Source organism: Trichechus manatus, unplaced genomic scaffold (genome assembly GCF_000243295.1).
Source record: "Trichechus manatus latirostris isolate Lorelei unplaced genomic scaffold, TriManLat1.0 scaffold00045, whole genome shotgun sequence".
Lineage (NCBI taxonomy): Eukaryota > Metazoa > Chordata > Mammalia > Sirenia > Trichechidae > Trichechus > Trichechus manatus.
Window position 1 is genome coordinate 5,175,269 of NW_004443981.1, and position 12,047 is coordinate 5,187,315.

Sequence of the window (12,047 nt, forward strand, 5' to 3'; positions counted from 1 at the left end):
AAAGCTGTTATACAGAGAGGTAGAGAGAGAGACTGGCAAGCTTTCCGCACTAGGACAAGATAGAAGCTGGATTCACACTTGGGCGTTCTGAGTTTGAACTCTGCGCTCTTTTGTCTATACCACTGCCATCTGATCCTCAGCCAGCCCTGCTCACAGCCTCTCACTCCTCACCTCTCTCCTCCCACTTGCCTTGCCTCCCGTGGAAGACAACATGGCACCCTTTTGTAAAGGGGCCTGGGTCTGGTACTGGGGAAGGGAGGGCAGTGAAACCCCACCCCTGCATCATCCTTGTTGTGTGTGCGTCTTTTTCATTACATTTTTTTCTCATTGTGAAAGTCAATTGTACTTGTTTTAACTGACTAAAGCAGAAAACGATGAGGATGAAGCAACGCATGTCATCATTGCTGAAAGTTTTGGATACATTTCCTCCCAGTCCTTTTTTTTTGTTTGTTTAATTTGCACGCACATAGTGTTTTGCAGACTGCATTTTGTTTTGTTTTCTTTGAGCATATTTATGACTTGTCATTTTGTCCTAAAGCCAGAGTCAAGGAATGTCTAGTTCAGGGTGAAGTTCTCCTGGGTCCCAGACCACCTGATGATTTCGCAATGGCAGTAAGTTAATGAGGCATAAGTGTTTCCTATCTTTAACGTCAGCACTTTTATGTTTCTGGCGTTCTACTCATTTCTTAAAAGATGAGTAGAATGTCAGAAATACCCAGAGCGTCACAGAAGGCCTGCGGCTCAGATCGGGATGATGTCGCCGGAGCGGGGCCGTTGGCTTGCAGGCTCAGCATCATATGATGCCTCATCCATGTTTGTTCATGAGCTGATGTGAAAACGTCAGTGTGACCTTGGAAAAGCCAGTGTTCCAAAGTGCAGGCTGTAGAAGATGGCATCTTGGACTTCAAGAGCTTCTAGGTTAATTTGGGGCAACAAAACAAACATAGGGGATAATTAAGCACTAAGCTATATGCAATTGCTTCTAAGTGCGAAAGGAATTTGGAGAAGGTAATGACAAACGTTGCTGTTGTTAGGTGCTGTCGAGTCAGTTCCTAGTCACGGTGACAACAGTACAACGAAACGAAACACTGCCCGGGTCCTGCGCCGGCTTTACAGTCGTTGCTGTGCTTGAGACCATTGTTGCAGCCACTGTGTCAGTCCGTCTCGTGGAGGGTCTTACATTTGCAGTGGTTCTCAAACATTTTTGCACTTATGTTTTTCATATTTTAATATGTTTAGAAATGGCATAAGTTCTGTAGCTCTTCCAAGTTCGGGTGTAACTTGCTTTGTCCTTCATATTATCTAATGAGAATTTTCCTAGGTTATTAAAAATTCATTGAAAACTTGAGTTTGTCCAACAACCCATCTTTGGGAGACCACAGAAAAATGATTATTCACTGAACTCATTGGACTTTCGAGCTGTTACCATGGATTCTGGAACATTTTGCTGCATTTACAAGTTCTCATGTCTGTCCTGCCACTAACCCAGGGTGCTCCAAGGGGGGAAGCCCTGGCCACCTTTGTCCTCAGTGCCAGCACCTGCCACGGCCAGACCCACAAAGGATTTTAAGAGGGGACACCTGGCAAGAGGCACCCACAACCGTGGCTCAAGAGGCCACAGGGCCAGCAAAATGGCTGCCTAAGGCAGAGGGGAGTGCAGAGGAGAAGGACAAGTGATGACCACATGGCTTGGCATGGTGCCGTTGGAGTAGGTGCCCATAGCTCTGCCAACCACTAGGATTGCACGACACAGAGTTCCGCTTCTCTGCCCTGGGTGTTCTGTGAAGAAAGTTACCTACTTCCTTTTTTTTTTTGAGCATGAAGCCCCACACTGCCACGGTGTTTCCCTACCAGGCCCCCAGACCCTGAGATGCAGCCTCCAGGTCTCAGCTTCCCCCAGTCCTCAGAGTGGTATCAGCTTCGAGGCCTCTGCCCTGCCAGGCTGCATCCCTCAGGCCTGTCTTGTGGGCAGTGAGGCAGTCCCTAGAGACACCCACACCCGGGCCGTTTCTCTGAGCCCCACGGTCTGCTCCACTCCTTCCAGAATCCAAAACCTTGTGGTGGAAAAGGCCTCTCTTACTCTGCGCAGAATGGCCCCACCCTGCTGGCCTATGCAGACTCTCTGCTCCCTTGCCCTCTTTCTGCCTCCCTCTCTCATTGTCCTGTTTCCACCTTTTCTTACCTTTCTTACCTCCCATGCATGGTCCAAGTCGTTCCCACCTTGCTATCAAAACTCACCTTTCCTGAGTCCCATCCATAGAACCCCCAACTCCACTCTGGCCAAGATGATCCACTCCTGTGAGCTAATGGCGAACACTGAGCCTGCTATGCACCAAATGACATCTTAGCTGCTGTAGGTACTCAGATGAGGAAGCATTGTTGCTGCCTTCTGTAAGCTCAGAGACTGGCTGGGGAGTCAGCCTAACACACACAAACGGGAAGAATTACGGTCCCAAATGATAGGAGTATACCAGAGCTGGGGCCGCTCAGAGGTGTGGAGGTGAGACTCCACTAGACAAGCCACGTTTGAGCCGTTTTGAAGGATGAGTAAGCATTTGCCAGATGGAGAGGGTGGGGGAAAGAATTCAAAGCAGAGGGAACAGTATTAGCCAAGGCCAGAAGGTGGGGCAGCCATGGCGTGTTCAGGAAGAAGTGAGCAGCAGATAGAGTGGGGTCAAGACTCAGCAGATGATGCTAGAAAAAATGTGTGTGGCCAGATCTCACAGGCCTTGAATGCCGGGCTAAAGAGTTAGAAGTGATTCTGAACAAATAGCAATCCAGGGCCTACTATTTGTCTGGTATAGCACCCCAAGGAGTGTTGAGGGGAGCTGTGGCCATGATCTACCCATTGCCGTCGAGTTGATTCTGCCTCATAGCGACACTATAGGACAGAGTAGAACTGCCCCATAGCGTTTCCAAGGAGCTACTGGTGGATTCAAACTGCTGACCTTTTTGTTAGCAGCCAAGCTCTTAACCACTGCACTGCCAGAGCTCCGGCCATGATCTAGGTGGGCAATAATGGGAATGTCCAGGCATGGGCAGGTGGTGGCCATGATCTAAAGCGAAAAAGAAAAAGTAAAAAACAGTTGCCTTCGAGTTCATTACGACTCATGGCGACCCCATGTGTGTCAGAGTAGAACTGTACTCCGTGGATTTTCGGTGGCTGATGTTTCAGAAGTAGATCATCAGGCCTTTCTTCTGAAGCACCTCTGGGTGGACTTCAACCTCCAACCTTTTGGTTAGCAGCCAAGCGTGTTAGCCATTTACACCACCCAGGGATCTGGGTGAGCAATAATGGGAGCGTCCAGGCATGGGGCCGGCAGTGGCCATGATCTAGGTGAGCGCTAGTGGGAGTGTCCAGGCACATTCTGTACATCATCTACCCCACGACTTCCATCTTCGCCCAAGTCTTGTGGAAAACTGTAGGTATCAGGGGCCTCAGCTCAAGTGTTGTGTCAGCCCGGCTGCCTGCTGCTCCTTACTAGGAAAACTTCCAAGTGGAGAACTTTATTGGGCCGTGTAGACATGGACACATTGCTTCCAATGCTCACTCCCCAGGACCAGAGGATCTGTGTGCTTGATGCAAAGCACAGGGAGAGTGAATCCACCACAGAGTGGTCAGGAGCTGTCCATGAAAGCAAAGCGTAGGCAACGAGTCGTGCAGACTACCTCTTCCAGATCACAGGGGAGCCCCAAGAGCTGCTCCCACTGTGGATGCACCAGGCCCTCAGGTTGTGGCTTCGATGTGCCAAGAGCTTTTCAAGCTGAAAAGAGTCACACAAATGTTTGCCATCCTTGTTAATGTGGCAACAGCAGGCCCCTCTCCCCTGGCCACAACACTCAGGCTGCAAGACACAGGATCTCTGCCCAGGACAGTGCCAGATACTGAGCCAGCCCTGTGCCCATGATAGCCCACCCAGAGGGAGGCACCCAGCTGGGTGGGTCACGACTCACTTTCTGTCAGTCCCTCACAGCCCCACTTCCCTGGAATGCCACTGCAAACCGTGACTAGGTTGGTGACCCTGCTGGCAAGGTGGGAAAAGCCCACATCCCCATGCTACCCATTTGTCAGAGCAGGTACACACAGAGCTGCTCCCGCCATTTTGTCCCATTCCTTCCTTTTCCACATCAAGAGCCTGCGTGTTCTCACCAACCCCCAGTGCTGGGGTGCACGCCCGCCGCCCTGCTACACACTGAGCTTGGGAGAGTCACCGAGATAGGAAGTGTCGCAAGTTCCTATGAAGGAAGGCTGCAGCACACAGGGTAAACACCTGGGCTTTAGAACTAGTCTAAAGGAGACCTGGTGGCACAGTGGTTAAGCACTCGGCTGCTCACCAAAAGGTCGGCAGTCTGAACCCACCAGCTGCTCTGTGGGAGAAAGATGTGGCAGTCTGCTTCTATAAAGATCACAGCATTGGCAACCTTATGGGGCAGTTCTGCTCTGTCCTATAGGGTCACTATGAGTCAGAATCAACTGGATGGCAACAAGTTAGAACTAGTCTGACCTGGTTCAAATCCCAGCTCCTTCACTCACTAACCCTGTGATCGTGAGCGAGTTATTGAATCTCTCTGAGTCTCTTGTCTTCATCTGGAAAATGGAGACAATGTTCAGACTGCCTCTCAAGGCTGGTGGTCAGGGATCAATGAGATAATCCGTGTTAAGCATGGAGCCCCCGGCCGCTGCTGAATGTTTGCTCCTACTACTATCCTTCATGCTAGTTTTGGAAGCTTTCTTACTGACAAATCCCTCCTCAAGCCAAAACAAGACCTTGCGTGAGAGGCTCGGGGCCCGGCCATTGTCAAGGGCCTGTCTGTCTAAATCTCCATCCACCTCTAAAATTAACAGGTTGGACAAGACCTGGGTGCCATGTTCCTCTCCATGGAAGCGTTGCTTGAGTTAGCTTCAGACTGATCTGCAAGCCAGCTGAAATGAAATGTTGGGTCTCTGTGACTTTTTTTTTTTTTTTTTTTTTTTTGGCAAATCCTGAGCTTTCATCAGCTTCCTGGTGGAAGTGGTACCCAGAGGTCAAGACCTCCCAAGCTAGTTGACCTATGATGCCCTTTCAGCTCAGCTATTCCACAGCCCTTACCAAGAACAAGCCTAGTGCTGACCAGCACGGCCTCCGTAGGGACAGGCCTCACAAGAGGGGCTGCTGTGGTGGCTGTGACGATGGGCTGAGTCCATGAGGACTGGGCTAATGGAAGGACGTTCGTTCACCAGAACTTTGCTCACTGGTGCCGGAGCCCCCGCTATCTGCTCTGGCTTCCCCCACCTGGAAGCATGGGACTGGCTTTTTATTTTAACATTGAGATTGACCTGAGTCAAAATCATTTTGCAGTGACCAGGGGTTCCCTGCTTGGGCAGTAAGGTCGGATCCCACTGGCCACAATCCATGGGTTTGTTCTTCCAGTGTATAGCAATCGGGGTGGCCAAAACAGGCTGAACGATTCCAAGTTGCCAAAGCACCTTCCCGGATAGGAATGAACTTCCTCCTTGCAAGCCTGGGATGTGGGTACTGTCATCACTCCCATTTTAGAGATGATTCGACTGAGGCCTAGAAAGGTCAAGTGACCTGCCCCAGAGCACCTCGCTGGGCGCGTGCAGGAACTTTTCTGTCCCCTCTTCCCCACCCGCCTGGCTCTAGAGCACAGCGGGTTGTCACCCTGGGTGCTGCGGAGCTTCGCATGGGGCTTCCCCTCGCCGGGCAGGAAGTGGTGGGAGAGGTTTAAAACAGCCCCAGCGGGGAAAACAACCCTCAGAACAGTGAAGCAAATGCCTTGGGTGGCCTTGCCCTCGCCCCGCCCCAAACACCACCCTCTCTGGGCAGCTCAACAAACTGATTGCCTCTCCTGTTCTTGTCTCCACAGGCTTCTGGGACTCCGCGATGAACCCCCGGCGAGCCGCGTGGAGCCCAGCGGAGCCCCCTGGAGACCCAGCCCCCGGGGGAGCACCCTCAGCCTCCAGCCTCAGGCCCACGGCCCATTACGCAAACTGTTCCTGCGAAATCGAGCTGGCAGTAGGAAATGACCACCTGTGGTTCGTGAACCCTGTCTTCATGGAAGACTGCTGCAGCGCCCAGTCCACTGACCCGCCACCCCCTGGAAGCTGCCCTGTGTGCCTCTTGCCCCCCGCCTCCGAAGCTACCTCACCCACCTCCCGGTGGGCCCCACGCCGCCCCCCACCCCCGCCCCCAACGCCCCCTGTCAATCTCTCCGGCCCAGCCCGGCCTCCTCCTCTCTCCCCTCCTCCGCTCCCTGCTCCTGCTCCTGCTCCTGCTCCTGCTCCCGCTCCTGCTCCTGCTCTTCCTTGCCCTTCACCCCTTTCTGATCCTGTAGCTGCTGCTCCCCACTCCCCAGAGGCACTCGCTCCCACACCCCCAGTTTCTGCCCCCCACCTGGCACCCCATGCCTCAGGCCCCCCAGACCTTCCAAGCCAGCCACCCATGACAGCCTGCAAGAGTCTCCCATGCCCCACCCCAGGCCTGGGCCCCCTCAGGGAGGAAGAGATGAAGCAGGGAGCCGCCCCCAGCCCCTTGCAGCAGGCCCCGGCCCATCCACCGCTCTCGAAGAAGAGACTTCCTGCTGTACCCCCTAGACGTCACCTCTCCGAGAGGGTCTCCTTAGAGGACCTCAGCTCGAGGAAAGCAGACAAGGGGGTGGCAGCAGAGGGGGACCAGCTGGGCAATTCCAGAGCAACCTTGCTCAGCCTGCCTCTCCAGGGGACCTCAGACAGTCCTGGGGACAGGCCTCCGAGGACCACGGAGCAAGACCAGGAAGCAGAGGCCAAAGCCAGTGACCTGGGCAGCATACAGGAGCCTCCAAGGAAGACCAGGCAGCCTCCAGTGCCGCCCCCCAGGAAGAAACGCATCTCCCGGCAGCTGGCCTCCAACCTCCCGAGTCCCTTGGAGAGCACTGAGCGCTCCACAGAGGAGGTGGCCCCTGAGAAGCCCCCTCCTGAGCCACCCAAGGAAGGCCCAAGCCCTGCCCCCCAAGCTGGGACTCAGAGCCTCCATGCCCAGGCCAGGGCCCATCCCCAGAGCTCCCCAGAATTCAGAGGCTCCCTGGCCTCCCTCTCAGACAGCCTTGGTGTGCCTGCCTCTGCTGCAGACCAGGACTCCTATTCAACCAGCAGCACAGAGGAGGAACTGGAACAGTTCCTCAGCCCCAGCGTGAAGAAGAAGCCGTCGATGATCCTGGGCAAGGCACGGCACCGGCTGAGCTTGGCGAGCTTCACCAATGTCTTCCAGGCCTTCCTCTCCAGCAACCGAAAGCTGTACAAGAAGGTGGTGGAGCTGGCGCAGGACAAGTCCTCATACTTCGGCAGCCTGGTGCAAGACTACAAGGTGTACAGCCAGGAGATGATGACGCACCAGTCCTCCAGCACCGAGATGCTGCAGGAGATCCGCACCATGATGACCCAGCTCAAGAGCTACCTGCTGCAGAGCACCGAGCTCAAGGCCCTAGTGGACCCTACCCTGCACATGGAGGAGGAGCTCGGTCAGTGCCTGGGCAGGGCTACGGGTGGGTGCAAGGAAGGGAAGGACAAAGGGGCTCATAGGCTCAGGAGCCACTTAGGACAGAAGAGGTCTCTGTAGTGGGCATGTTGGTGTCCTGTCCATATCCCCTTCCCCGGCCTGGTGCAACCATCCCACTGTGGTGTGAGTGTTGGCTGTTAATGGCTCAGAGCTGCCCCCTTTTCTGGAGACTTGACCTTGGCCATAAAGGATCCATATTGCCTGCACCCCTCCCCTCAACTGGCAGCTCTCAGCTAGTCACTGTCTGCCATGGGGTACAAAAGGCCACCCCCTTACCTCAAGGTGGGACCTACTATGTGTTGCTACAAAACTCCCTGTGGGATCAGGCTGTGGCTGAGACCAGATCCTTGCTCCAGCCCTTCCCCGGCCCCATCCTTCTTCCTCCTTTTCTTCCGAGGGCTCTCCCCAAATCAGTGGTAGGTGTCGAATCCCTGTCTCAGGCTCTGTTTCTGGGGAACCGACCTAAGACAGCTTGCTGCTCAACCACCCCTTCTAAAGCATTCCTCGGCCCTCCTCCACCCACCACTAGCCTCTACTTGAGTCGCTGTCAAATCTTTTTCAATTGTGATCCACAATGAGAAATATATTTCACATTGCAATCAATTACGCACATATATAAATATTTAAAATATTCAGCAAGATCACACTGCTGTGGCGACCCACTTGTGAAAACACTGAAGGTCTTCTGAACCCATTGGAAATAGACACCACCCCAAGCCCTCAAGTGCCACCTCCCCTGGGAACCTCCAGCCCATCCCACCAAATTCAACACTGAAAGGGTCAGTGTCACAAGAAGGGACATTTGGAACTCTACAGCCAGGTAGATTCCTAGTGAATGTTTCTTAAAAAGACAGCTTAAGTGCTGCTTTTCCCAGCGCTATTGGATTTCGATTGTGGACTCCTGAGAACGGCTAAGTTTGCATGGCCCAAGGACTGAGGGTGGAACTTCAGACACAGTGATAGGGAGTGGAGTTGAGACGTGGGGGAGATCGCAGGAGCCCAGTGCCACGTGTGCATCGGCATGGAGCCCTGAGTTGTCGGGAGCCCATTACCTGCGGTTGGAAAGGCCTCATGGGCAGGAAGTCGGGGATTCAGGGATGGGGGCGGCATGGGCTGGGCCCTCCCACGACAGCCCATTCCCCATCAGGTGGCTGACTCAGAGTCTGAGGCCCAGCCCGGAGGGGCTCGTGGTCTGAGCAGGGAGTCAGCTGAGCAAGTGGGTTCGTCCAACAATGACTGATCACCCACTGTGTGCCAGACACTCTTGGGAAGCAAAATCGGCAAAACCTCTTCCCTGGGGACCTTACCGTCTAGCGAGCGTGAAATGCAGCAAACATGGCAGTGGGTAAATGCTAGAATAAGATGTACAGGAGCAAAGGCGAAAGTGATAGGAAGTGAAGTCAGGGAGTCATGGGGGTGTCTTAGTTACCTAGTGCTGCTGGGTGGCTTTAACGAACAGAAGTGTATTTTCTCACAGTTCAGGACGTTAGAAGTCCTCATTGAGGGTGCTGGCTCTAGAGGAAGTCTTCCTCTCTCTGTCTGTTGGCTCTGGGGGAAGGGCCTTGTCTCCTCAGCTTGTCTAGCCCAGACGTTCCTCTGTTCCTTCGCGATTTCCATGTGGCATCTGTCTTTCCCCCGTTCGTGCTTGTTTGCTCTGTGCCTGATCTGCTCCTTCCGCATCTCCAAAGTCATTAGGTTTAAGATACACCCTACGGCGATACGGCCTCATTAACATAAAAAAGGAAGCCCTGTTCCCAAATGGGATGATATCCACAGGTATAGGGGTTGGGATTCTAACACATATTTTGGGGGACACGGTTCATTCCATAACAGGGAGGCAGGCCATGCAGGGCCATGTGGACTGCTAAAGACCTTGCTTTGACTCTGAATGAGATTGGGCAGTGGGAGTGGGAGCAGAGGGGTGGCAAAATCTCACGGATTAACATTTGATAAATTTACGTTTCCACATTCACTCTGGCCATTGTGCCGAGTGGAAGCAGAGAGACCCAGAGGAGGTTACTGCAATAACCAGGCCAGCAGCGAAGGGGGCTGATGGCTTGGATGGGGTGGAGGTGGAGGAGGGAGTGGGAAGTGGTCAGATTCTGGATCTTTTGTGAAGGTGTAGCCAGCAGGATCTGCTGGCCGACTGGATGTGGGCTGAGAGACAGGAGGCAGGGTGGGTACAAGAGCTTGTATACCAACCCCTGGTAGGGTGCAGTTGCCATCCCCCGAGATGGAGCGTCTGGGTGGGGTAAGGTGGTTTGGTGGGAGCTGGGAGATGCCTGTCCACTTGGTCTTTGAGACGCCCGTTGGACACGCAATGGAGAGGAGGAGTAAGCAGTTGAGATATGCATCTGTGGTTCTGGGGAGGAGGGTGAGCTAAGAGCCGTGAGCCTGGTGAGATCATCTGGAACCCTAGGACAAAGCCCCAGCACCATATGAACGGGGAGGCATGGAGGATGTGGAAGGGCATGGAAGGCTCACAGTGGCCCTGAGGAAGCTGAGGTCAGCCCTGCCTTCCAGAGTGTCGGAGCTGGGGCCCAGAAGAGAAGTAAGAGGTTACCAGGCTCAGTGTGGACAAGGGCAGAGAGGGGGAGGGTTGTGGGTGTGTCATGCGGGGCCATGACAATCAGGCAGAGGATTGGTCTGGAGGTGATGGAACCCCTGAAGGTGTGTTGTGTGGAGGGCAAAGAGGAAGGGGTGAGGCAGGGAGAGCAGTCAGGAGACTGGCCTGGTGGCCTGGGATCAGGCAATGGAGGCTCCATACAAGCCTAGCCCATGCAGGAAGGACCCCAGCCCCAGCGTGCACCAGCCTCCGAGTATCTGTCAAGGCCAACTTTGTGCCAGGTACCTGGATGCCAAGAAGGGTCAGACTCAGAATCCAGCCAGGCAGGTGACATGGCAGAGTGTCACCAGAACCTGCCCATGCATACGATTGTGGAGCAGGAGGCCTCCAGGCAGAGAGAGGGTGGCCGCTGAGCTGCGCTGCTAGGGATGGGGAGGGTTGGAGCTGCAGAGATGGTGGGGAAGTTGCTCCAAGGGAGGGACACAGTCAGCATCAATGGTGATAGCACCATCCCCAGCTCTGCACGTTTCAGCCTGTTGACTGAGCCAGACTCCACAGGCTTGGGCTGCTGGGATTCTCGAGCAACCGCAGCTCAGAGATGGCTAGTGTCTTAGATACTTAGTGCTGCTGTTACCACAAATACCACAGGCGGGCTCCTTTAAAGAACAAAAATGCATTGTCTCACGGTTCTGGAGGCTCGAAGTCCAAATCTGGGTCTCGGCCATGTCGTGATTCTTTCCTCGTCAGTAGCCCTAGGCCTTCCTTGGTTCCTTGTAGATGATCCGCACAAGGTGTCTGTCTTCTGTTTGTCTGTCTATTCTGCTCGTTCTATAACTCAGAAGTGATTAGGTTTAGGATCCACCCTACACTGGTATGGTCTGATTAACATGACAAAGAAACCCCTATTTCCAGACAGGATCACATCCACAGGATGTTGCTGTTATTAGGTGCCGTCAAGTTGGTTCCAATTCACAGTGACCCTATGCACCACTGGACAATTCTTTTCAGCAGTAGACTGCCGGGTCCTTTTTCCTAGTCTGTCTTAGTCTGGAAGCTCAGCTGAAACCTGCCCGCCATGGGTGACCCCGCTGGTGTCTGAGTACCAGCGGCATAGCTTCCAGCATCACAGCAACACGCAAGCCCCCACCGTACGACAAACTGACAGACACGTGGGGATATCCACAGTATAGGGGTTAAGATTTCAACACACATTTTGAGGGGACACAGTTCAACCGATAACCACTGGCCAAGATCACACAGACAGCGGTGGTAGAGCTGGGGTTCAAATGCAGACAATCTGACCCCATCCTTGAACTAACCACTCTACTGTTCTGCCTTGTACTTGAAGCTCTGTCCACGTGCCAGGTAGACAGTAGAAGAACCTAAAAACCACCGAGTAGGCTGAACAGAACCCCACACTCGAGTGCTCTGATTTTATCAGGGACACGAGGCACGAGGAGCAGCCTGTGAAGAACAAAGGACTAACGGGTGGCCTAAAGGGCCAGTGTCTGCAGAGGAGGCAGCTGCAGGAGACCTGGCAGCTCTCAGAGATGACAGGGACCCTGGCGCCAGGGGCTGTAGCCCTGTCCTATTGCAGATGAGGAAGCAGACCCTGGAAGGGGAGGTGACTAAGCCAAGGTCACCCAGGGGCAGCCGAGGAGCTGACTGAGGCAAGTCCTTGCCCCCAGGTCACCATACTGTTACTGCGATAATGCGGATTGGAGCCGCCTGCCGCAATAGCCAATTCTGAGGCGGGTGAGGTGAGAAGCCAGAGTTTTATTATATATTGATACATAGGAGACAGAAGGGAATAGATTCCTCAAAAAATCCCATCTCCCCCACTGGGGATCGGCTGAAGGCTTTTATAGGGACAGGATTATGGGTCTTAGAAGTTTGTGTTAGTTCCCCCTTGAGGTGGTCACATCCCAGATGAGTTCATCCTTTCT

General features: G+C 53.9%; 1 protein-coding gene across 1 annotated transcript in view; it reads left to right on the top strand.

Moving 5' to 3' along the window:
* RIN3 (Ras and Rab interactor 3) overlaps positions 1-12,047 on the top strand; it is a 151,016-nt gene that overhangs the window by 102,903 nt on the left and 36,066 nt on the right. The window contains exons 6-7 of the mRNA XM_023731748.1: positions 5,869-6,281; positions 6,360-7,497. Of these exons, the coding sequence (XP_023587516.1) occupies positions 5,869-6,281; positions 6,360-7,497 (1,551 nt within the window). The remainder of the gene's footprint in view (positions 1-5,868; positions 6,282-6,359; positions 7,498-12,047) is intronic.